Genomic DNA, 27,263 nt, shown 5'->3' on the forward strand with positions numbered 1-27,263 from the left:
CAGAGGTGGAAAGGTCAGGTCCAGAAAGTACAAATCCAGACCAAGATTTTGTTTCAACCAACCAGTTGAGTATAAAGAGTCACAGTCACAGAGTACTCAAGTGGTCTGGATTTACTTTCTGGACCTGAACTTTACATCTCTGACTGAAATTGATTACTTTTGTAACTCACTTCCCCAACACTGGCTGTAAGAGCGCATGGTCATCTTCCATCATACCACTCCACCCTGTATATCCTTTTTATGATTTTACATTGCTTACACTCAAAAGCTCATAGCACAGTGACCATCCAAAAACCCAGGTCTAGCTATTAAATCTAGCTATTTTTCTTTACAGTACAATTTTTACATCCTAAGCGATGTAACATTGAAAGAGTAGTGTGAGTCAGCTCCTGGAGCCACAGGGGTTAAGGGCCTTGCTCTAGGGCCCAGCAGCAACATCTATGGGATGTGAATCGACAACCTTCCGATCATAGACACAGTCCTAACTCGCTGGGCTACACACTGCCCCCTTTAGTTTACAGGTTTGTAAATGAAACGTAGCTGCACATTCTGTAATGTATTTAATGTGGCTGGGTGTGGATAGAGGTCAGGAGGCCACAGGTAGAAATACAAGCCTCGGGGATTTGATGGAGATTCCATTACTCCATACAACGTTCGCTTGTGAGCTGACAACCCCATAATTGCACTGTTCCCGGAACCCTGCCCTGCCATTGCCTCTTCCATATTTCCATTTTATCATTTAATTCTAAAATGTAGATTTTTTTTTAAGCAGACCCTATGAACGTGTTGTCCTGGTTGCAGTGCTCCTCCTCACCAGTAGGTGGCCTTTGAGCCTATTTTTTTAGCACAGGGAGACGGAGCAGCATATCAGCAAGTCACATTTCCAGCAGAGTAATTAGCTCTGCCCAAGTGATTTACGGTTTTTCATTAATGTTTTGATTTTAAAAGTCTGCTTGTTAAATGTAGCGTAACTGTTGTTTTGACAGAAATTAGAATGGCACTGTTATAAAACACTCAAATGGGGGGAAAAAAAAGAGGACCGCCCCCCCAGAATTCCTTCCTTTAGCCTTGTCAGTCTCGCTAGCACTTGCGGTCCACACCACCTCCCATCCTTTTCACTAGGATGCAACAGTCTGGAAATAGCCAAGGGGCTTGCAAGAAAGACCACGCACACCATACACAATCTCCATTATGACATTACCTTTTTTTTAATATATAAAATAGCTCTTTATATCGAGGTGTTCCTGCAATCATATTGTGCACCCCGGTGTTCCTTGGGAGGGAGGTCACGTGAAAGGAGCTTAACCTCCTCTCTCTAGATCATGAGCCTGATGGCGACACTTCAGCCACAGTGGTAAACTACCCTGTGTAAGCGCCACACGTGCCTCAAATTCCTGATCGTATCCCAGAATCCTCAGCCCTCTACACTTCACATCCAGTAATCCTCAGTGTTAACCGCAGTGCTTTGTGGATCTCATCGTTAGCCCCCTCTTTACATGGATCCCGTTCGCCTCATCGCTAATCCTTCCTAGCACATATCCCATGAGCCACCCCTTGCTCACTGAGCCCACCCCCCTGCCTTCAAGACAGATAAGTTCCGGCATGGGACCCTGCCCTCCGTGTTGCAGAAATCAGGGGCACTTAACAGCCCTCTTAGCATGGGAATTGGAGCTGGTGCTGGGTCGCTTGTAGCGGCAGCACCCCAAGCCAGGAGAGAAGCCAGATCTGTAACAATGCTGGATGGAGGATACGCCATATCGAATCGGAGCCTTGTGATTATGGCACAGGCACAGTCCTGCTGGTGTTGTGCGACCCCTGCACATGTCAATCTGGCACCAAGCGGCAACCGAGGATCATAATCAATCCGAACAGAATGGCGGGGAAAGCGCGATTCACGGAAACCGGTCAGGCCGCCTCGAATTCGGTTTTAATGAAATGCTTTGTGTGCCTTCAGGCTTTCAACGACAGCCTAGGATGAATGAAGTGAAACAATGTCTAAGGCGGTAGGACCAATCCCTCAACCCCCCCCCCCACCACCCATTCTTTTGAATGACAAGCGGGGGAAATGGGACTTGTAGAAACAGCTCAACAAAGGCTCTCGTCGTGTTCGGGGACCAGGAATAAAATGCTGCCCAAGTCTGAATTGAAATGACGTCCTCATCACCGCAGCCTGCCACAGAATTCAAATAATTACCCACAAGCCCCTTCTCTGTCCTTCAGTGTCCTTGGTTATGACTGTAAGGGAGAAGTGAATGTGAAGCATTTGAAAGAGCCACATTGTTCCAAATCATGTTTTGCTCCTATAATTTCCTTGGTGGCAAGGTTGACGGCTAAGGCATTGGCGACAGCGTCCGTGGGGGGGTGGGGGGGGGGGTACTGAGGGCAGCCCTCACCTTTCTCACAGCTGGGCAAGTCGCCACTCCACGTCAGGTCCCACTGGCACATGAGAATCTCCGTGCCCTGCAGCTCGAACCTGGGGTAGCACTGGTAGGTGACCACCGTGCCGTGTATGAGCTCGGGGTGTGAGGTGCTCTTCCAGCCGTTGGTGATCTCCGGGAGCTCAGGACATGTGTCATTGCGGGGGACCTCTGTGGCAGTGACAGTCACATGCGTGGGAGAGAAGAGGCAACAGTGGAAAGATGGCATCAGAAGTGTTCTTAGTCAGGCCTGGCATGAAATTCCCATCCAGTGCTTCACCATCCCACGCTAAGATATAATTTACACCTAAAATATAGCAGTTTGACACATGCTATGTACGGTTATGAGAAACTTATCGACAAAACATGACACCGTATCCAGATTTTTTCGAATCTTCATCCATGAAATCTGAGGAACCAGAGTACGGTGATGCAGGGTGCCTGTGCGTCAAATCCGCAGGACTCCTAGTGGCCAGCCTGCTGGGCTCAAGGCCCCGGCACGGATCCACATGGGCTGCGCAGCCCTTGAACACATCCTGCGCTTAAATTAACCTCGAGCTAATCAAAAGGGTGGCTTGTTTTTTTTTTCTGTGGTGCAGCAGCAAGGCTGCCAGGTGGTTTGGCAGAGCCAGTCGCCGTCTCCGATCTGGCAGGGGGGCGCGCGGCGTGCGACAAACGCAGCTAATACAGACAAACGCACGGCGTAATTGTGTTTGCACTCCTGATAGGTGTGCCTACGCGGGGCGGCTGGGCTTTTGTGCATGCCGTGAATGGACTGATAAACACCTGCCCCCCCCCCCCCCCCCCCCCACCCAGCCTCCCGCTGGCTCTGCATTCTGCTCCCGTTTGTCACTCTCTCATCCCACGCGGAATCATTTCACATTATCTGATATTCTTTCCCGTTCTTTATTTTGCAACTCAGCGCCGGTTGCTCTCCTGACTGAATGTTTTGTCACCGGTCCAAGGGACCCCGGCACAGAAAGCGGAGAACCAGAACCAGAACTAGAACTTCCCCCTGCTACAAAAGCCACCTTTTCCCACCTCCCAATCCCACAAAGGGTCCCCAGCTCTTTTCCACCATGACCTCCGTGGCAATGGCGGCCCCACCCTCCACACATCCCTACGATGAATTAATTTGCCCCCGTGCCCATTCAGTTTGTGGGGAACGTGTCTGCCATACTCTTGGTCAGCCCTGTGACAAGAGGCTAATTAAAAACGCTTCAGGTTTAATTAGCACTTTAGACAGTTCTACACACAGCCCGGCCAGGAGGGGCCGTGGGTGATGTTCAGCAGTTCAGGCTGAGCTTTTCCCCCCCGCCGCCCCCCCCCGTTCCCAGATACACCATACCAAAGAAGTGTATGACGAATCCGTTGTGGTAGCCGAAGACGTTGGTGGCTGGGTCGGACTGGAACTGGATGATGACGTCAGCCATGGAGGTGTAGAGTTTGAAACGTGGCCGGGACCCGGCGTACTGGCCCAGCACCTTGGCCGTCAGGTCGTCGCCGTCGTAGAAGGTCAGCACGTCGTTCTTGCCCACGTGGAGCCTACATTCGGAAGGCTGGCGGTTACTTTGCATTCCCGAAAACAACCCAGCAGGCTAAGCACCCCCATAGCAAGAAATATGCACATGCTAAATGAACTTTGAACACTATGTTTGCATGGAATATTTTCCTAAGCCTGGAGTGATTTAATCCCCACCTGCATTTAGGGCCTGACGAATGGTCACGCATAGCTGCCACCGCTGTGTAGCGCGAGGTGACGAGCTGCTGCTGTGCTAACCTCACTCCCCCTGCGGCCCCCCTGAGCCACCCGCCTCTTTTCGAACATGCTGTTACCTGCACAGGCCAATAAACGCGCTGCAGACCCGCAGGGCTTCAGGCAAGGAGCCCAAGCAGTGGAAACATTTGGTGAAAGACAGAGACACACTGTAGAATTATTTTTAATGGAACAGATCCACGTTCATGGGACATCCATAAGCTGTCTCTCATTTCTCTCTCCTTTTTTCTCTCCTTCTACTCCTCTTCTCCTCTCTCCCACTCTTTTTCCTTCATTCATTAAAGTCCAGCTGATATTACGCCAACTCCAAGGTCTAAAACAGTGATTCCCAACCCCGCCCTCGGGGACCTCCAGCCAGTACATGTTTTTGCTCCCTCCTTGGTCTCAGTAGGGAGCAAAAATATGGACCTTGGGGCCCTCCCTTTTGTCCCCCCCACCCAATATTTGGTCAATTCAGCGAAAGATTTTCTTTCATCTTTTAAGGCCTATCCTTTCATCGTAATTGGCAACTTCTTATTAAAGTGAAAATGAATGTTACATGTACTCACAGTTCAGTCAGGCTTTTTTGTCAGTTATGCTAAACACAATCTCTAAACATCAAAAACATCATTCAGAGTGGGTACACAATGAACTGTTCTGTTGGGATATGAGTATCTGAGTTCTTGCCTATGAAGCTGCACTTTGAAGCCTTGTCCTGTAAAAATTACACAAAGTGTAATAGAAGGTGTGTTTCACCAGTAAGGGCCAATAAAACAATCCAAAATGATTCCTCTCCATAGCTTAAAGCTTAGTGCAACACCCTACTTATCAAGTATAGGAACAGTAGGAAGATATTTAATGCTACTTTGATTTGAGCCTAGCAGAACAGCATTTTTTTTTTCCATGTCAGGACAAATGAACTTCCCAAGGTGAACCGCGGGGGCGTGAAATGTTATGAACCACTGGAGAGGAAAGGTTATGACATTGGCCTTAAAAATGACAAGGAGGCAATAAGAATTTAAGTCCGCGCTTAGGTTTCGAGTCGTGTTCAGGGGGGGGTGAGGCAATGCAATATATACATATATATAAACTGGAATTTTGGATCTGATCATGGCAAGTGGATTTTAAATAAAGGATAGATGGCAATGAATGTTTAATATACCATTCTCCAGGACACAGACTCATAAATATGTTACCTCACAAACTGCACCTCCGTGATCTCCGTTTAAAGGCAGTAGATGCCCACAGTTCTGTACTATTTTGTCACTGCTAAAAGCACTGGATTTCATTGTGGTCCACCACAAAACTCAAGGGACCGATGATCTAAGGTGACTGTCACTGTCACAGACACACCAATTTCAGTTTCCAACACAGCAGAGCTTTCAATAACAGACCCCCCCCCCCCCCCCAGCTTTGCAGAAGCCTAGTCTGGGAAACATAATAGAAAAATCTATTTCCATGTGCACACTGCTCCTTAAGGACACATGCCTCACTTTATATCTGTACATAAGATAAAAAGCACACATACAGAAAACACATTGATGTTTATATAATACAGTTTGCAATATTTGCAATACAGATGTTGGTAAGAGTACTATTTTCCCCATATACTGTTATTCACAAGACATTTCACAGATCCAGTATAAATCTTATTATACTACGACGTAAGACAATTAAGGAAATTAAGTCGTGTCCCATGCACTTTGCATTGCTGTCTGGAGAACCTAGGGAACAGGAAGCTCTCGTTTCCATGGCGGCAAACAGCATTCTTATGGGAGTCCCTGTGGTGTCCTTACAGGTTAACCAAGGAAGCCACCCTTGTTACCGTGGGCCCCGTCTAGGGCTCGGAGGTGCTCTGTCTCATGACCTGGCTGCCAAAGCCCTACTCTGCATGCCTGGGGAGTCGTGGGGAAGAGGAATGAAGTGGGAAGGCACTTCCTGCCGGTCAGGCCAGCGTAACGGAGGTTTTCGCCAAATTCGCAACGACAGCCATAAAGCGTCACAAAAAGCCACAATCTGACTGCATCAGCCCCATGATACGAATGCTACAAAATATGTGTTCAGTAACATTACTAACACTCTGAGGGGGCACATATAATCATATAATGTGGTATTAAGGTATTAATAATGTATTAATTAACCATTAACTAAATCTTAGTTACATACTGATCTCATATTCGTCCATTATTGATGAACCCTGATGCATCTTTTATCTTCAGCAATTACTATATTTGTTACCATTTCAATTAATTCTGCAAATCTTTGTGAACTACTGAAGGAACGTAATGAATAACAGAAGTGAAATACTGTTCTCATGTTTGTTCATCAATAATGAATTGTGATGCATCTTTCATCCCAATCAGTTACTATATTTGTTACTATATCTTAGTCCTGAAACCCTTTGTGAACTACTGAAGGGACTACTGAAGGTACAATTAATGAATAACGTGAAATATTGATCTCATGTTTGTTCATCATTAATGATTCATGATGCATGTTTTATATCAAGCAGCTACTACATTTGTTCATGATTTGTACTTCAGTAGTAACTGAGTTACTACTAAGTATTTGTGCCCCTCAAGTAAAGTATCTGCTGTGCTGCTTGTTCTTCCTATTAGCTTTTAGTTGAAAGGATCATGGGTAAAATTAGCCACCTTAGATCTTCATGACAACTGCTTGAAATCCAACTGAAGGCGAAGCTGCACAGATCCAATGGATGTACTGCATTCCTGCTCAAAATGTAGTTCAGGGGGAAAAAAGGAGGTGAGTGTAGGAAATGCGGCGTCCAATTAAACTAACAAAAACACAGCGAGGCCATTTTGATCACAGGATGAACACTCAGGTACCTACTGACATTTTCACTGCAGTTACAGTGCAGTCACTTATTGATTCATTCTCCTCAGCTGCCTCCCGCTTCGTCCAAAAAGCTCAACAAAGGGAAACAAAAGGACAAAACACAACCTAAGAAGCCACAGGCAACATTCGGAATGTTGGGAGGTCATTATGGTGCCTTCATGCTGTGGTCCGTGGGTTTTCAAGCCGCCCAGAAGACGAGCTCGCATTTCTGTCGTCCTGATTTAGCTGAGGTCTCTTGTGATGCAGTGCGTGACATCTGCTGACAAGATCAACGGCGTCTCCCATTCGTTGGCAGCCACTTGGCGTCATGTAATCAAAGGCGAGGCGAGGCATGGCACTGCTAGTGGGCATGTCTGTCTAATGCGGGCATGTCTGCCTCACTGCGCCCATTAACCTTTTTAAAAATGGTGCATCCAAGGGGGCGTTTTCTTCTCCCTCTTCCCAAAGGGAAAAAAAAAATACAAAGAAAGTGACATTTATTTAAAAAGCAAAAAATAAAGTGAAGAAAGCCAGAAAAAAATCCTTCGCTCCCCTTCAGGGTCTCCAAGAACAGAGGCTGTTAGTCACAGTACGACTTTGTGCACCTGAAAACAGATGTCAGGAAGGTTTCAGAACTTCCTGGTGAGATGAGTGAGGTCTACATGAAGAGTTTCCATCCTTATGTGCAAAGGACGCCCCCCCCCCACCGAGGGAGCCACAAGCAAGAACAATCCCTCTGTTTCCATCAATCACCTGCCACAGAATTCAGTCAGCACCCAGCTGAATTTACATGAATTTACATGAATTGTGATGGATGGCCAACCCAGGGTCCGGCTGTTTATTGGTCATTAGGAATCTCCCCCCACGTAGCTCCTTTCACATAGATTAAACTACCTGACTGATCTGTTTCTTGGAAAATCCCATCCATAGTAGGTGCCCCCGCACCTGTGTGAGTGCGACTGCACTTTCTCCCAGAGCAGCTGGCAGCCTCGACCAACGTGACGCCGATCCGCCTGCTCTCAGGATGGCAGATTTGGCTACAGGAAATGCAAGCTCAGCTCTACCTACTCTGGGTGCCCTAAGGGCCCAGGCCTGCAGGGTCATGTGGATCTTTCCGGTCTGCAGCTGGAGTCTGCTCTGCTGAATCTGAGCTCGGAGCTAGAGGGAGCTGCACAGCTGAAAGATGGTCTGACTCCCAGATGATTCTGTGGATTATTCTCCCGCCACTTCTTCTCAGGACACTGTTGATTTTTTCCCATGTGGTTAGAAACCTGAAGACGACAGTGGCCAAGCCCTGTTGTAGGTACACGCATGGAACTTGGCCCGCTCATTTCCCGAGTCCTACATGTAGGATTTAAGCCCCTTTTGAAGATCTGTATCACTAGGAAATCCCTACTTTTCACAAGACGGAGCTCGGCCAGCTGGGAGCTGCTGTTGTGTCGTTTCGTTTTCCGGCACCAGAAACTTGAGTGCGGCTGGGGACGACGGATGAAATGCCACGACGCTGAAGGGCGACAAAACGGACACAAGTATCCTTCCAGAAGGCCTTGAAAGATCCACTTCTCTCTCTTTGTTCTCAGTCTGCACTTTGTATTATGCGTCCTATGGGATGTCCATGTTTCTCTACCCTAAAACATATGATGCCAAGCATATATCTGTTTCTGTACAGAGGTCAAATGATTCAGTCTGTGTGAGAACAAGCAGGTCCCCCCACCAGGGTAGCCCCGACGGAGACACCACTTCCCATGAGGCACAGGGAGGTAAACAAAGATGACAGGACCACATGAGTCGCTCGCCTTGATGTTTTCATGGCACGTGCCCATGTGTGTCAGAGCTGTAACCCATTTTTGGTGTGACTTCCTGGACTTTGGGAGAAGAAAAAAAGGATTGGTTCATGAGGATGAAGCACAGACCGTGGCCGTTCTCCCTGTCTCTTGTTCGAAGTTACAAATCAGTTGCTTGGAAAACTGTGAAATAAGATACACGGCGAATGAAATACAAGGTGTGGAAACTGCAATTCTCTCTCCTCCACCTTGCAGGGAAATCCTGAAGGGGGAAGAGTACAAAACTCCGTATCGATCTGCGGCACGGATGCCGAACATACTGGCAAAAAACACGCAGGAAAAAATATAGAGGAAAAATATACAGTATATTGGCCTCTTTCCGAGGACTCAACCCAGAAGCAGATGATTAATTTATATTCTACAGAGACGCCAATAAAGCTTAAACGCAAGGATGTACGTCTGTTTTAGCTCACTTTTTCTTATAAGGAATCAGAAATACATCTCAGCCGCCAAGATGGTTCTGATGAGATCACTGTCTGTCTGCTTTCCTGTACATGGCTGTAATGAAGAAGTCACATCCTGCCCTGTGTGTTGCCGGTGTTCAGGCAATCTGCCGCACTGCTATCTGAAGGTAACTCCTATGCAGAGTTCAACATTTAATTGCTGCAGCAACATTATGCCTTGAAGCAAAATCCCATTTTTCCACAGAAAGAGGAGACCCCCACGTTCACTCATTTTCGCTCATTCACGGTGTTTAGGATGCGCTGTGCAGTTAATGATGTGCCCCCCCACCACCACCACCCCCACCCCCCATTTGACTCGCTCCTTTTTTAATGAGAACAGTCAAGCTTGGGCAACTTTTTCTTCCAGAGCTGTACAATGTTGATTTCCTATAACAGCAGGTAAATACAGCCCAAAATTAATTCGATCAGGGGGTACTTCGTATAAGGCTCTGGCAGATTTTTGGTCATTTTCAGGCAATGAAGCAAAATTTGATTTTCCATTTCAGCGGGTTCTTTCCTTAATTAAAATGTTAAATATTGGTTTTAAATAATGTTGCTGCTTTGGCTGGCTGCCTAGTCGGGGAGAGGGGGAGACTAATCTCCCAGCCAAACGCCACCCCCCCACCTCATGCCCACACTATCCCTTACCCAAGGAAGCTGCCAAAAACATGTCCCAGGGAATCCGCTGACATTTTCCGGAAGAGTCCTCGTGATTTAAGTGTGGGGTTGTACCACTCTATTACAACCGTGCTTAACAATTTTCACACAAAGCAAATCAGAACACAAGGAGCACGTCTGTTCTAGCTTATATCTGCTCAAATCTACCCCCATTTCAAATGTTTTAAGATAATATAATTTGCTACGTAATCCATGAAATGAGATTTGGGGCCTTGGCACGATTCATTTTTATATAAAACGAGTTGTTGGGCGGATTATCATGCTCATAGATTGTCTTGCGATCAGTCCTGAGTTGTGCCACTAGAGGGCAGCCATAACCCCTGCAGAGAACCGACTCCGATTGCGGCCCCGTTCGTTCCCTTGGATCGGAGGAGCGTGTGTCACATTGACTTCTTCCCACTTGTTGGCTCTCGTGGGCTGGATTGAGCTCAGACCAACGCGCAGGTGCACAGGCGTTCACCTGGGCCACTCCCTCCCCCGACTCTCTGCAGCCAAGATGCAGCCTAATCAGCAGCAGGCAAGCCCTTCTGTTCGGCCTAAATTAATTAATCAGCCACCATTACGCACTCTGTTCCCTTGTAATTGCGAATGTGGGTACAGTGATGAATGATTATGGGAGAGTGAAAGCATTCTCATTACTGGGGTAAAGTGTTTTTAAATCCTTGTAATGAGCGTCCAACATGTGGCAGTTTCTGTAGCCGTACTGCTACAGCCTCACCGGTCCTGTCATCGGTCTTATGTCAGATATTTTCCTTCTGCTGGCTACTGCAGTGATCGTATCTCGCAAGGCACTAAAAGGTCAGTGTGGCAAAATAATAGGCATGCCGGTATTATGGAACTCCAGAGTAAAACTCAGAGCTAAACAACATCACCACCAAAGCAGTAATTATCATATACAATTATTATAACCTTCGAGGGTAAGGATGGTTATTGTGCGAGAAATGTTTAGTGCAACAAGGGATATTATATATAATGCATAATTACATAGAGTGCTTGAATAAAATGCTCAGATTATATGAAATGCTGGAAGGCAAATCTTAGAATGGTTAGGCTACGTGCAATGTTTAAAAGCTTGGAATATTCGGAGTACACAGAATGCTTGTACACAAAGGCTCGGAATGCTCGGACTTCACAGAGGCCGGGAATGCCCAGATTAAACAGAATGGTTACACACAAAGGCTCGGAATTCCCGGAATAAATGGAATAATGGGAACACTCAGACTACATGTTTTTTGGAAACAAAAGTCACCCAAATTGAGTGAAGCACTATTAATGACGAGCAGCAATGAATGGGTTAGGGAGCAATCAGCAGTATCTCAGTGTTCCCTAATTAACCAGGCTAAAGATCAAAGAGTCATAAGCTTAGCCAGCCTGCCGATATGGAATAAGCGGCATTGACAAATTCAGGAGGCCCCGCTTGCCGGCTGAGGTTCAGAATATCAGAATAGAAGGGCGCTCCAGTTCCTACAGTCAGGCTTTGTGCATTTTTGGTTTCTTCCTCCCCACATCTGCAGAACTCATTTTACATGTCCCATATGGTCTTTGATGAATTTGGTCATTTAAAGATGAAAGCGGGAGGTTCCCTTCGCCCAGCTAGAGCGTACGACCTGACCAGTGCCTCATCAGATCCATCTGTCTGATCGTGTTTTCCTTAGATCTTATACGGATCTAGTTGCTACTGGCTCACCTACAAACATGTGAGAATTCTGTTTGTGCGAGGAATTGTCAGGTGTTCCGGAACTCCTCGGGATACAAAGCGCTGCTGCCCTGTCTCAATGGACTGTGCCGGACCGCGGACAGGAAAGCCTGTATTTAATACCGCAGGGCAGGGAGGCGCCTCGGCGTTGTTTAACTTTCAGCAGGCGTTACGCGGGGGAGTGCAGCGTGTTCTCATCAGCGTCACAGATAACAGGCGGGATGTGCAGCAGCGTCGCTGCCGGCTGTATCTGCCCAAATCGCTTCTCCCTCAAATGAATGGGAAATTAATTCTGTTGACGGCTTGTTGTGCCTAACATTGCAGATGCCATTTATTATTAGGGGCGTACAATGTAGAGGCGAGGCTGCCGGGACAATGCGGAAAAGGAGAAATAAATAAAAAATGTAACAACAAAAAAAAAAAAACCCACAGAAGAGAAACATATGCAAATGAGAGAATCTTAATTAAAGAAGCCAAATTATTGAACGCATGAATAATCTATCGGGGCCCGACATAGTCTGGCCCCGTGCTCTAGAGCATCACCTGACACTGCAATCACTGGAAACCCTAATTCCCCTGCTCGTCATAATTGATTCAGAGGAGATCCACCTTTGTAAAGAAAAAAGAAAAACCCTGTGAAATAATTACTTTCCCCTGGAGTTTTGTTATTGGCCTTCATGTGCTGTTGCTCACACCTCCTATTCATGTGCGAACATCCTTTTCTTCTCTTTACTGGTTGTTTTTTTCCCCCCAAAACACAGCTGTTATCTTCTTGGACTTGTACTTGCTGTTACGCTCTCTGGGATGGAGACACACTGCAATATGTAACGATCTTTCCCACTGCGAGGTCTGGTTAAGACCACAAACCGCAGCATCAGTCTACCCAGTGATTTCGCATTTTTTGCGACACAGGAATTTGTGCAGAATGAGTGCCCCCCCCCTCCCCCTCCAGCATGCAGCACATAAATGTATCAGTGCTCACTGAGCCCGTGGGACCACCACTGAGGCGACCCGGTACCCAGGCTGAGTGATTCTCTCGTCCCCCTATGTTGTGCTTGTTGTGGTGACACAGATTCTATTTCTAGCCAGAGTCATCCTGCATACATGCAGCTGTATTGCGTGACCAGCTAAAACCACTTCTGACTGCTACTCCACAACCACTCACAACTGGCTGATCTTCAAATGTTCACGCGCACGCAAGCTGCAGGAGATGCCAACGGAAACCGCGACAGAGACCAGATCAGAAGGAGTTGCAGGGACGTGGGGAGGAATGGCACAGAGATATGGCTGCTTAGATGTATGTGAAACAAACTGATTTAAATTTTGCGCCTGTGGCATGCACCCTGAACAGAGGGTGAGAAACAATCGGTTAGTGAACTATGGGCAAAGTCATTTTGGATGCGAAGGGGACTGTACTTGGATAGCTAATGCTGAATAGCTAAACAACAGAGCGTGAGGCGTAACCCCTCAGAAGCTGGTCACATATCCATTTCAAAGAGCCCTGCGCACTGCAGGACCTCTCCTTCCCTGGCAGGAGCCAGAGGGTGTTTCTGGGTAAATTGGTCAACTGGGAGCACGATAGGGATTAGCCGCTCACCATCAAAAGTGTGAGAAACAAAAAAAAAAGCTGCTTCCGTTTTAAATATAGCATCAGTAGATTAGACGTCTTACTCTCAGAGTCTGTCGCTCATTAAAAGAATTTCTGTAGGTCGACCAGTTCGTATGTTTGTGTGAGTTTGTGAGAGCGAGGGGGACACAGCCGGGTTATGTCCGTCCCTCTCCCTCGAGATTTCTTGTTTGCCTGACTTAATATTGGAAAAGTCTCAACTTTTGATATTTCAATGATGCTGTCAGGCAACTGGCAGACAAGCTGATCTTTCAGTCAATTCGTTCCCTTTCAAACCAATTTGTCACCTTAGTCCAGCCCTAAGAAGCAGGCTTTTAAACAGAGAGTGGCAGGGGATTGGCAGCTGCAGGCATGACTGACAGCAACGCCGGCCTATCAGACCACTTGTTGCTTATCCTTCCCTGACATCTGTGGGGGTCACTTTAAATGTTTGTACTTTTTAAAGTAGCTATAAAAAGTACAGTTGTGTCTCCTCAGGAGTCTTTTGTGTGGCAAAGTCAGCAGCGGTGCTTTCTGCCTGGGGGGGTGGGGGTGGGTGAGTAGTGAGGGGGATTCAGCTCTCACACTTGGATGTCCAGCATGATCCTCTTGTCTTCTTCCACATGGATGCCCCAGATGCAGTCCTGACCCTTGTCGTAGGCCTCGGGCCAATTGGGAGACAAGACAACTCCAGCCGAGTCGGTGATCTCTCCGCTGCAGACAGCTGTGGGAAGGGGAGGAGAGACAAACCGGCTGAGGACGCATTTCCCGGTTCTGGCTGCGAGCCACACCGATGTCTATGCGCACACGTATGTGCATGACATCAAGAGGGAATGCAGATGAGCATCTACACATACATGTACACGGACACGTGCTGAAATGTGCGTTCGCAAATACATGCCCGCGCTTGATTCGTTCTACCCAAGTCCGTGCTCGTGCGAGCTCACACATATGCACACATAAGCAAAAAGATACAGAGACCTAAGCTGGTGGAAAAAAAAGTTGCGAATGCCCGCTTGTGCTCCCAAGCACTGCGTCTCCTTACTTAGGGGAAGTTCGTCTCAGAGCCACACTCCCGGGAAGCCTCATTGCTATTCTTGGGCTTACGTTACTTCAAACCCGCTCCAGATCAACTGACGGGAAGTTCTGGACAAGAGCAAACATCTGGGACTGAATTCAGGGCAATGAGTGAGCACGGATGTGACAGGAGATATTACTTTTACATTAAAGGTGAAATCGGATTCATAAATACTTTCTCTCCCATTGCCAATCCTCATCAGAGAAGAGCAATCTTTTTCTGGCTTTTTCTGCTCATTGGCGCCGTTCTCTCCCTGCTTCGCTCTGGCATCGCTGCGCATGCCAGCATAAGGCCGATGACGGGCACGCGGGCCCGGGAGGGAGTAGGCGGCCAGGCCGGCTCGCTTTTCACGCTGCTTTGTCGAGCCACTTGCTCACTGGTGTAAATGCAGGTGGGGGCCGTGCTCGAAGACCCCGGATTGAATCCACAGACAGGTGGAGGGCGACGGAGGCCCTGTACCCAGCCGGCAAGGAGCTGAGGCAGGTTACATACTTAAGACCCTAAAATGCAGAGCGCTGAAGGGCTTTGTCATCCAAAGCCTGGCCCTTCGGGGTTTTGAAGAGCTGGCTTATTTATGGCCGAGCTCTGACTGCCGTTCTCGGCTGTGGTGGCGTGCCGACCTCCTTTCGGGGCTCCCGCGCTTCCCCCAGACGTGTACCCGGACTCATTCCCGCGGCCCATCAAACATCCATCCATCCATTTTATGTAACTGCTTGTACTATGCAGGGCTGCGGGGGGTCCAGAGGCTATGTGCACAAGGCAGGGAACAACCCAGGATGGGACTCCAACCCGTCACCGGGCACACTCTCACACCATTACATACCTACTATAAAAGTCACTGTATTGGAGGGGGGGGGGATATTGGTGGCCCAAGATGAATTTTTCCATGTTGGGGAGGGATCCCCCATGACAAATTTTGCTGGCCCACAGTGCCATCGGCCCACTGGGAAAAGGCCCAGCATGCCACACCTGAGTCCCCCCAGTACTCCCAGGATGCCCCGGCAAGAGGCACCCACCCCTGCAAGCGGGCTCGGTCTCGTTCCACTGCGGGTTGCTGGGATCCATGCACTCGATGAGGACGGAGCCCTGCTCCAGCGTGTAGCCGGGGTCGCAGGAGAACTCCACCACGGCGCCCACCGTGTAGTTGGCGTCGCTGCTGGTGTAGTTGCCGTACTTGACGAATGGCTCGTAGCAGCGGCCCTGAGCAAAGGCTGGGGGACAGACAGACAGCCCACGTCACCCGGGTCACTTTCAGGTCCCTTAGCTTGGGAGCGCCTTCTGAGTCAACACAAGCGAAAATAAACTCTCCACAGGCCAGAGAGGAACTTTGGCATTAAATATTTTAAATATGTACACAATCTGAACACACTCTACACACTAGAGGTACTCAAACTGCAGGGTGCAACAGACCTATTTTGAAATCGCAACCTATTAATATAAAATAATGTGAACATATTATATGCCTGTTATGAGCCTTCATTACTAACACGATCATATAACTGAATCAGCATGTATGTATTGGGGTGCAATCAGAACAAATATATCAGCCGTAGAGGGGCCTGTAGTTTGAATACCATGGCTCTATTTACTCTGCCCGATCAACGCTTGATAAAGAACTCGACCATGAGCGTCACATGCGAAACATGAGGATACTTTTCACTGCCCGGTATTTTCCGGAGAGCCAATCACTAAGCGTGATAAAAATGGAGTCCGCCTCCACACGGGAAGGATCATTTTCATTGGCTGTTTCCCTGGAGACCCAGTCACACCTGCTGGACCAGCTGTCAACCTAATAAAAGTAAGTTAACATGATAAGAATGTCCCTCAATCCCCAACCAAATGCTCTGCTGAATAGTAATTGTTTATTGGACTTTGCTTGTCTGCAAAGTTTCTTTGAAGTCATACCCTGTGTCTGCACACAGTCATTTGAGTGCAGGGGTTTCTGAGGGTTGTGGTAGACGGTAGGCTCATAACTATTTAATATTCTTCTCAGATCTACGGATGAAGATGATTGGAGAATCGTCCAATTACGGAGCCCCTCTTAAACCTAACCTCCCCCTCCCCCTCTGCCGTCCAGAGTGCCACATGAATTATTCATTCACAACATTCGCTTGTTTCTGTTTACTAAACTCTCTTTATGTTTCCGACTTGCCAGCAGAATTTATATATACTTTTAATAAATAACTGCATAAGGCAGGTTTTATGATTAATTTTTTTTTTCCTGACTAGTCAAAGACCTGGAATTCTACAACAACAATCCTAACAATAAGGCCTTGTGTGAAATGAATATTGTTCTTGAATATGAACAGAATCTTGGCATACATATTGTTATTTTCTGGGGAATACATTTACAGTCCTGCATGCAAAGGAACTGTCCAATTTATAATGATGAACGTCTTTGATTGCCAAGTTAACAAACAGGTCAATAGCCTTCCTGGTTTTCATGTGTCTCAAATACTAAAATTTATATTTCTCAAATCATCACCTAGAAAGGGATTGTGCTCTGATTACCTAATTAATAGAACAGTTATTTATTTACATGGTATTAGGGGTATTAAATAGCTCACATCTCTATGAGCACTTTGCATACATCGATTGTTCTTGAGGCTTGTTCCCACTCTTCATTAAAATGCCAGATTACTGCACGCCTGAATGATCTATCAGGGTTGGAACAGCTTGGTGTGGTACGCTACAGCACCGGCCAGCACCGCAATCACCGGAAACTCTCATTCTAATGCTTATCGTAATTGATGTTGAGGAGAACAGCCTTTGTAAAAACCCAATGAAACATTTAGTTCCTTCTACAGTTTTTATTAATCTTTGTGTTTCACATTGTATATTAGTCTCAGTCGCTTCCTGTTAGAAACCCTATTTTCTTAAGTAACTAACCGTCCTCCCCCACCTCAAATGAAAAAGGCAAAAAACTCTGGCAGAGACACTATAAAACTAAAGACAACTGCCATAAGATGGTAAAGGCATCATAATGAAGCAGCAAAGCCCGAAATATATTCAAATACTTTAGCTGGTAATGAGAATTCAGGCCTGAACTGTGCACCCAGCATTAAGCCAAGCTGTGCTATGCTGTGTTTGAAAGGAGACTGACAGCTCGCTTTTGGATTTGATACAAGAAGCAGGCTATAAATAACAGGAATTTACAATTAAATTGTGTTGCAAGAACTACTGTTGGATTTGTTCTGATGAATTAGTTTTCCATTTTATGTTTATTCACCAATGACGACAAATAAGACAAGAACAGGGCCTAAGGCCGCCCTAGTTAAAAGCGGCTTGGTCAAGAGGAGGACACAGTGCACTGAGATACATAAGGGCTGGTTGAGAAAGGGCAGCACACGCAGAACATCCTTTCATCTTCAACACCTATGTCTTCCTGTGAATGTAGGGCTACTTGCAAGGACGTGGGGCCTGGCTGAGCTTCAAGAGTACATCAAACATCAGGCGCTCCCGTTACAGCCAACTTGCACAACTGCTCTGCATCTACAGAGTTGATCTTCAAGACCGAGACCAGCATGGGCTGCTGGGAAAAAGACATCAGACCCCGACTCGGGCCTACCTGCATACCTTCGTATCGAATGGCTGTGCCGGTGGATGTTCCTGACGCATCGGTAATGAGCTCCACGAACAGGTGGTGGCTGCTGCTGACGATGCCCTCGTTGGGCAGGTACTCCACCTCGTAGGAGTCGTAGAGGGGTGGTGAGTCAATGTTGTTGCCGTTCTTGATCAGCAGTCTGAACGGCAGGACCGGGACAGAGCACGAAGCAGAAAAGGATGCCCATTAGTGCTCCACTCACAAGAACTTTCTAACTGCCAAGCCTCAAACCCGGCCTGGAACTATAACTGAAGGGTACCGCTGGGTTCAGCTTATGTACTTTCAAAGAACTGCAAAGCTCATTTCTCTAGACATGGCAGCCTTTGTACTGAAACAATACATATTGCACCATACATCTGTAGGCTTCTGGGGACACAAGTTACTTTGGAGGATGGAAAATTTGTAATTATTTTTGAATACATAAAAGAGCTTTTGAAGGATTCTGCAGCCCCGATAGTAGATATGTACTGAACAGTCATACCTCCCCAGAAAATAAAGAAATGAGGAAAGAGGTATAATTTATGCAACAGCAGAAATGCAAGATGGGAGTGAAAGGACTCAATCTGTATCAGATTTTGCCTCTCTGGTCTGGGCGCATTAGTCGCCAAACACTTCCTGTTTGTAGGTGCTGACTTCCTGTTTGTAGGTGCTGACTTCCTGTTTGTAGGAGCCATCAGAGATGGCTTGCCCTACCTGTCATCATCCTCGGCCAGAGCCACCTTCTCGAAGTGGATATGCAGCCGGTGGCCCAAGGGGGCCTCCAGCACCCAGTGGCATGTCAGGTTGTTGCTGTAGTTGCCTGGGAAACCGGGGGACACGATGCGGCCCACAGTGGCAGGCTTGATCATCCCACCACATGAGGCTGTATTGACCAAGGCACAAGAAAGAGCAAGAGGAAAAATGATTGGTGGGCAGTCAGAGGAAAGCAAAAAAGAAAGACTGAAAAAGCAGCACTTAGCTAAGGAGTAAGGAAGGATCTTACGCATCCTCTTGAAATAGTCAGTTTAACAAGTCCCAGGGAGACAGGCTTAAGGAAATAAAAATTACTAAACGTGCCAATGGACAAGAAGTCAGCATGATGAAAACGGCAGACAATCCCGCGAGCCGACAGGCGATCGATGGTGCGGATTGAAAAGGGGGATGCAGGGAGGCCTGCTGTGACGACGGCGCAGGATGGGAGCAGGGGGGTTGAGGCTAATTAAGGTGGCTGTGGAGATTAAGCAAAAGAAGCATGTCTGTGGCACTGCGGCAGGGAGATTCCGGGCAGGTCCGCTTTTCGGAACAAGGCGCATCAGCATTCAGAGTCACGCTGGCCCTTTAAATTGGTTCGTTTATACCTGCTCAACAACTCAAGATATTCACAAGTCCTCCCATCCTCTTTACTGTCTATAGCCCTAGGCGAAGATGGCCACTTTTCTATATGTACCCGAAGTTCGGCCTAACAAACTAATAAGATCCTGAATCCAAATGACATCACCTTCGGGGAATATGTCTCGTTCGTAATCAAAGCTGTCAACCAGAAGGCTTTCAAGCGTGAAAAGGTACATTTCTCACAATGTTTTTACAAAAACGTGGACAGGCAGTTGTCTCCCCATGCCCTCCCATCTAAGTCTCTTAGGTTTTCCACTTCAGAAGGGAGGAGGGGCATTTAAAATTCGCCTCCCTCCAAAACAAACATTGCAGCTGATGCACTTGAAGCCAAAATCAATGATTAAGCCTCAGTTCACATTCACGGAATAGGAAGCCAAATATATCAGGCGGAATTGTAATCAAGTTTAATTACTCCTACGCTAGTGAAAGTGTTTATTTAGTTATCAGCTTCTCTGTAGACTCTAAGGAGTTATTGACGGTTTGGTGCAGTATTGCTTTCAAGTGCCATCTCTTAAGTTGAGGTGAGTTCAGCGGAATTCCCATGTGATCAAAGTAAAAACTTTAACATTTAATGAGTTATATTAAACAATTTAATTAAAATGATGTACTGCTTATTGCCACGTGGGATAGAGTTCTAAACACAGGCAGGAAAGAGAGGGAAATAACATTCTCAGCCTGAAGATACAGCGTGCGACCATCAGAGCTGGAAAGGTCAGGTCCAGAAAGTACAAATCCAGACCACGGTTTTGTTTCAACCAACCAGTTGAGTACTCTGTGACTGTGACTCTTTAATTAAACTCAACTGGTTGGTTGAAACAAAACCTTGGTCTGGATTTGTACTTTCTGGATCTGAAATGTCCACCTCTGGTGACCATTAACTCCCCTTGGACGTCCATGCTGCGGGTGTGTGTCAGTCTCCTCACCCAGGCAACGGGGCTCCCTGCCACTCCAGTAGGGGGTGGTGGCATTGCGGCAGGTCAGCGTCGAGGGACCCAGAAGCTGGTAGCCATTGAGGCAGTAGAAATAGGCTTCTCCACCTGCATGAAGGCTGGTGACGGACACATCACCATAGGCTGGTCGCCGGGGGAAAGGGCAGCTCAACACGAAAGCTGGAGAGAGACAGAAGGAGAGAAAAAGCAGAGAAACATTGTAAGAATGTGTGAAGACCTGTGAAGACAAAGGTATTATTAGGTTAATAACAAGAAGAGAACCAATTTATTTTGTACCACAGAACCCGAAGGAAAAGGCTGCACAAAAAATTCTCTATTTTTTCCCAGTTTTTTTCAGCCCACCTGCTGGCTTTGGTTTTTGTTTTCCTCGCAGGAATAAGATGTATGATACTTTGTTGTAACCTGGGTGGCTCCGTGTCCACGGGTAAGGCCAGGTAATCACGAATGCCCTTTGAATCCAGTAGATCGTAGGGCATTTATTGACTTGGCGGGGGGGGGGGATCTTCCTTGCCCTGGGGTCACCGTGCTTGCCAGTCTGTGCCAGAGGCAGCGCCTTCATTTTAAGGTATCTATGCTGACTGATGGAGAAGATGCCTTGGGTGCAAGCCCTTCATAGATGCTTGACGCTGGACTCAAGTGCTGTCTGGCTGGGCGCTGATGGAGGAGCGGTCACAGCGACAGAGTCCTGGGGAGGTGGATCTGTGGAGGCTGATAGCTGCACTATCACCTGAGACACCTGACTAAAGACCTTGGTGCATCCAATTCACATCCAGACCTCTCCATATGTTACAATCTATAAATGTGCACCTGCTTTTCTTGGGGAATGAAAACCTAAAATCCAGCCCTACATTCTTTACCTTTTCCTTGATATGTTAATTTTCCTAGATCTCCACCCCCCCCCCCCCAGGCTGATAGACTGGTCCTACTTCAGGTCTCCCCCTTGATGCACATTGCTCACAGCTGAGGGAGGGGCACATCTCTTCTGCCACCCACTTATTTTCACCGGATGCAGGCTTCATCGCGTGATCTAACACACTTACAGAAGAGGGTTATTCACTTAATTCCACCGCAGCTCTCCAGATATTCCTACAGAGTGCCGAGATAGAGATGACCCAGCTGACAGTAACAGCAGCCAGTCCGCGGGCAGCTTTGCCACAAAAACCTAGATCCCCGCTGCAGGATGCATCTGCCTTTGACAGCTGTGCCACTGGGGGGGGCGGGAGGCGGGGGGGTGCGTTTGATCTTTATTTCACTTTAAATTTGCATAATATGTTTAAATGTCAGCGAAAGAAAAACGGTCAAAATTTTACATGGTAAATCTACCCTCTGTCAATGGCAAGCGGGGAGGTAGAAGCAGCTGGGAGCTCAATGTGCTCTGAAACCCCCCCCCATGTGCTCCAGAGTCCTCCAGCTGCTTGCCCCCTCGGTCCAGGCTAATGAGCCCGCATGGAGCCCTGTGAAGGCGTGCCGCTGGAATAGGGGGGCGCTAGCACCGAAGTGCTAGCATTAGCCTGTTAGTGATAGCCTGTCTGCAGAAACTGCCAGAATTTTTTTAAGTGGGAAGGCAGAAGAGGGGCCATAATTTTTGCAGAGGGGCCAACCTTATCTTTAGCCAATGATATGTTTTGAATCGATGAATGACAGGGGAGAGGGGCACTCTGGCCAATCAGTTTTCAGCTGGGGCCAGTACACCCATAGCTCCGCCCCCGTATACACCCCCAGTGGGACCTCAGAGCTTTCCTTTGGTTTCATTATGTGAGGCCTGTGCTGGATAAAGAGTGAAATTGATACTTAATGTCAAGTTGAAAAATTAATATAAGACAGAGCATTCAGTAACATTCAGCAACTAGAGGTGGCGGGACCAACCAATCAAGTGTCTTGGTCCCGCCTCCTTTAGTTGCTTAGGCCCACCTTCTCTACAATCTGATTGGTTATCTCTCTGTACCAATCATTTTTCATTCTGCCCTCAGTAAAATTTTGTCCAAGTAAAACTCCCACAAGCAATAACCTCCATGGTGCCAGCTATGGATTGTGTCAGCTTGTGGTTTCGGCAGATTACGACTGCCATTGCTGTAGAAGCTTAGATGTTTACTTATGGAGTTTAATGCATGATTCAGGCCACATGCTCTCGCTGTGCCTTACGTCAAAAATAAAAAAAGTAGACATGCAGAAAAACATTTTTAATCACGGACCTGCAGCTCTCACAAATTCAGCATAGAAGAATCTGTCAGCGTGTTCTTTACCAGACTGGACATCACAGGCTGCTGCAGGGTTACCTGACTGTAAATTACCAGGTTTCCAAACCGTCATCCATCACCAGGGTTCTGCTTATATTAGCGAAAGTTCCAGAAATGGTTTATAGCAGCAAAAATTTGTCACTGTGTCAAAACTGGTGTTAATGTTTCTTTTTTCCCCTCAAAGACAAACAGCTCAAAGAGACCGAGGACCTGCCGCTCGCTGTGTCTTCGTATGCGGCCACCGTACATCATTCTACGGGTTTTTAATGAACTGGCACTGCCCCCAGGTCAGATGTTGGGGTGCCTCTTATTGACTTCCCGCTTCCGTTTATCAGGGGACAGGTAAATTATGGGGAGTGCGGCGGTTTTTCTACTCTGACAAATTAATTTTAGCTTTGCTTGCCACTGCTGTGGCTTTGCCGTGTTTGGAGGCTGACTCAACTTATCCGATCAGCACAGTGGCAGATCCTGGCAAGGGCAATAATACCAAATGCCCCCGGGTGGCATCTTCTGAAGGGTATTAACACCCCCCCCCCCTCCCCAAGTTGACAGTTTGAATTGTCACACACCGCCCCCCAGGTTGACAACTATAACTGTCACACACCCCCCCCTTGAGTCGACGACTTTCAATGATGGCTTGGGCAGGTGGGGGTCCTGGCCGCTACTGGGTGAGGGGCAAATGGACAGGAGTGCCACTCTTGTGTTGGTCCATCCTCTTTGTCCCAGGGCACCAGTGGGAGTGACTGGTATGAAGTGAGCTTCTCCCACGCTGGGAGACTTTAATGGCACAGAGGGAGGAGGCCAACATATGATACGGTGGGGGGGTGAGGGGGTCTGTTCCCATAGTCTCTCCAGTGGGAAAAAAGTGCTCCTTTATGGAATCAATGAGCCAGCAAGTCAACTCACAGACTCTCCCACTGCCATCCATTTCATTTATGGTTTATTACTGAAATATCGGCACAGCGGGGTCTGTGCCACTCGCGGTGATTGTTGCTACAGCATTATTACCACGGAGTTTCCTTTTCAATTAGACTAATACGGGGGGGGGGGGCGTGCTTCAGCCCATCTTAAATTCTGACCCGGTCCCCCGAGTGTTAAATCAGGGGCCATTCCATTGCAGCCTCGCAGCTTAATAGGCCATAAAGCGCAATTGTTTTGGTGTAACGACTAATGATGCCACGGTGACTGGAGGTTGGGGGCCCGAGGGGGGTTGGGGCGGCAGTCAGGCTGTAAGGCAGCAGATGCTAATTTAATGTCCCCCCCTTAATTGTCCCTCGGTGACTCTGGAATTTGCAGCGATGTTGGGGAGGAGATAAGCTTTACGGACCTAACTGATATGGGCGGTATTGCGAGACCCAGGATAGCCCCCCGGGATGGGACGCCATGGGAGGGGGGGGGGGGAAACTCATCTTTTGGTTTTTTGCCAGCAGGTAGAACTAGATGCAAGTGAGAACTGGGGACTCATTGCCTGGACAGCAAGCGTAGCATACGGACATTCGGTGGAATTTCCCTGGGGGGGTGAAATCCTGAAACCCATGTTTTAGTGACGCCACAAGTGAACAAAGAGTATTTCGCTTGAACGGAACAGGAAGACGGCAGGGTGACAAGCTCATGGGCTTTGCATGAAGTATGGAGGAAGGGCGCTAGGTGAGGACAGCCTTGGATGTTCGACAGAAGACTATGGCTGCTGGACTCCATTCCATGCAATTCAAAATGAGCGACTACCAGCTGTGTTTCTGTTCTGGCCCAGCTCAGGAGTGTCCTGGTCCATTAAGCAAAACAGACAGGGGACAAGATGACGGCCCCAGGCCAAGGAGGAATAAGCAATGGCAGTAATGCTTGGATCTAGGTCTTCCCTGCTCGGAATCGATAACTGGGCTTGTAGGGGTTATCTCAGCCTGGGGGCCACCTTCTCTCCCCCCCGCCCTTTGTTGGAGGGCAGTAGTCTTCATTAATAACCATGCTAGCAGTCCACAACTAGTTTCCATAATAGCATTTATTGAGCAGCTGGCCATTCCAATTGGATGCTTAACCCAACCATATAAATATCAATACCTCACATCATGTAGGTAGTAAAGTTGCCCCCATTTAATTCTCCATTCCCAAGGACAGTAGTATTGATCCATCTTTAAGGGTGATGTTTCGTTGGCAAATGGGCCAGACATCCAAGTACCGTGAATTACCGCAAACATGCTACTAGGCCAGCAATGCAACCATCACTGGTGCTCCAACTGAGGCTTTTTAGCCATAGATAGCATGCTAGGCCTTCCTAGCAGGCCATGCATCGGAATGGAAAGCGTTCTGCTCTTCTGAATGGCCCAATGAGGCTGCAGGGATGAATAAAACTACTCCCCGAAGAAGCATAGGCATGCAGGAGTCCTGCATATCCCCAGGACTTCAATCCACAGCGTCTAATCCAAGCGTAGCTATGCTAGCAGGCCACTCATGGGCTAAGTGCTCCTTAAGGAGCGAAACACAGCAGAGTCCTGTCTTACTAACAGAGACGAATTGGCTATTAAACTCGCTGTATTTTACATGACCTGATGAAAAATACATCCCCTCCCTTTTCTACGCGTATTAATTATGCAACGCAGAGGGGATTCGTTCGCGGCTGACTCGTCAGACACCGCTGGAAATAATTGTGCATGACAGGAGGCTTGCATGGTGAGGACACAGGCATGCAGGAAATCGCTTTCAATTTGTGATCAGATTTCATGCCACCTCATGTTTACCCCCCCCCCCCCCCCCCAAGTACAGCAAGGGCAGAGGAATGTACAAATTAGTCAGTAGACGACTCACTGGACTCCAGAAAGCCCCTGAGGACACTACCACCACAGACAGCGCCCCCTACTGTCAGATAAGGAACACTAGCTTCACCTTGTTCTCGGAGGTGGGTTTGAACCAGTACCTTTTAACGAGAAATTTGGCTGGGATTTAATTTCTGATATTATCTGATTGATTTTAAAGTGAATGTGTGACGTGACACGCAGTCCAATGAGGCTCTATTCCAACACTGAGAAATCTACAGAGCTGTTCTACCAAATAAACACTAAAAAATGTACTTTGTGTTTTTCTCATATTCGATACTTTCTCTTACGGCTTTGTTATGCTTTTGTCTTTCTTCTGTAACGTGACCTCTGACGTTTCGTTTCAAGAATAATTTGGAAACTAGACAAATTTGTGGGTAACGACACATTTGCTATTGCCTTTATCAGATGAGGATTTTCCGGAGTATATAAACATATAGCCTCTCAATTCTTCCCTGTCAATTACTTGGCAACATCACAAAATTAAATAATTACAAGAAATATTTTACTCCATTAAAGATACGGCCAGGCCATTTGTGCCTTTAATGGAGAGTCTGAAGTATTATTTAACAACACTCTGCCAATCCTGTGCAATAAACTTACCCGTGCAAATGAAGCAATCAATCAATTCGGCTCGTCAACAAACTAATAAACTAATAAAAAATGTACAACTGATGTCACAAATTAGGGGGGGCGTCGATAAAACGACACAACAGCTAAGTGAGACCTAATTTATATCAATCACAGAGAGGAACTGGGGGTAGAGGATTCGGATGGGTTAGAAAATAAAACTTGCGGTGCCAAATCAGTGACCTTCACAGCTACTGAGCTGCTGCTTGAGGAAAATGCAACCCCGAGGCAGTGGTGGGGGGCCAGTTAGACTACGCCCCGGCCTCCAACTGCTGACAGGTGCCCTCAAACGGGGGCTTGCAGAGGCGATTCAAGGAAGTGTTGGGACCGTAGACAAGAAAGAAACTCCACGGAGCCCCTCAACTCGCCATTCCCTAATATGGTGAAATTTATTACAATTAATTTAGCATGAAGAATAAATTAATGATATCTTCAAAGAGAATTTAATAAACACAAGTCGGGAACACTTTACTTGACGGGGCGCTAATAATATAGTATTATGCTATTACTTATGTGTTAATTAAACATAAACAAAGTCTTAGTTATATTCTTAGTTATATTCATCATGTTAATTCATCATTAATGGGTTGTCATGCATGTTTTATCTCAAGCAGTTACTATATTTGTCACTATCTGTTAGTTCTGAAAACCTTTGTGAACTACTGAAGGATCTCTTCGCAAGTAGCAACTATATTTGTTCATGATTTGTTCATGATTTGTACTTCAGTAGTAACTGAGTAATTACTAAGTATTTGTGTTCCATCAAGCAAAGTGCTACCCACAAGTTCTTTATTTTCACTTCTGCGAAAAACAAATAAAGCAGATGTTGTCGTGCAATGTAGAATGCAATCGACCATCCTTAGGGGGCCCCACCTAGCTTGGGGCCCAGGTAATTGCTTGCCTTGCTGGTCCTGTCATTACCACTCTGGGCTCTAGGCAGCCCTAGCACACTGGTATGGACGAGCTAACGACTATTAATGTGGCTCTGTGGAGCTGAAGGATGGGCCAGCTGTTTGCCTCTGATTAGCAGTGAATGTGTTAATCTGGGCCTGATGTGGGTGTGTGTTTTTTCTTTTGCTGTGATGAATTAGCCCTCATAGGATGTCATCCCTTACGGGGGGGGGATCTCACACTCTACCAGGCTGCTACATGCAGGCTTTTGCTACAGCCTCCTCTGTTAGCTAATTAGCACCACAGTTTTGATAACTTTGACATTTTGGGGGAAAAAAATGCATGGTCAAATACTATGCCCTTTTTACTGTGTTTTCAGGAAATACAATATCCAAATGGTCTACTTTTTTTAATAGGTTG

The 27,263-nt window shown here is 47.1% G+C and overlaps 1 protein-coding gene across 3 annotated transcripts in view; it reads right to left on the reverse strand.

The window, feature by feature from the left end:
* Positions 1-27,263, reverse strand: part of sez6b (seizure related 6 homolog b) — a 164,552-nt gene that overhangs the window by 7,026 nt on the left and 130,263 nt on the right. For all 3 annotated transcript variants that reach the window (XM_072701537.1, XM_072701539.1, XM_072701538.1), the window contains exons 5-11: positions 20,252-20,437; positions 18,651-18,819; positions 17,930-18,096; positions 15,370-15,564; positions 13,861-13,999; positions 3,766-3,962; positions 2,394-2,588 (exon numbers count right to left, since the gene is read on the reverse strand). In XM_072701537.1, coding sequence (XP_072557638.1) covers positions 2,394-2,588; positions 3,766-3,962; positions 13,861-13,999; positions 15,370-15,564; positions 17,930-18,096; positions 18,651-18,819; positions 20,252-20,437 — 1,248 coding nt within the window. The remainder of the gene's footprint in view (positions 1-2,393; positions 2,589-3,765; positions 3,963-13,860; positions 14,000-15,369; positions 15,565-17,929; positions 18,097-18,650; positions 18,820-20,251; positions 20,438-27,263) is intronic.

The sequence above is a fragment of the Paramormyrops kingsleyae genome, chromosome 17 (assembly GCF_048594095.1).
Source record: "Paramormyrops kingsleyae isolate MSU_618 chromosome 17, PKINGS_0.4, whole genome shotgun sequence".
Classification (NCBI taxonomy): domain Eukaryota; kingdom Metazoa; phylum Chordata; class Actinopteri; order Osteoglossiformes; family Mormyridae; genus Paramormyrops; species Paramormyrops kingsleyae.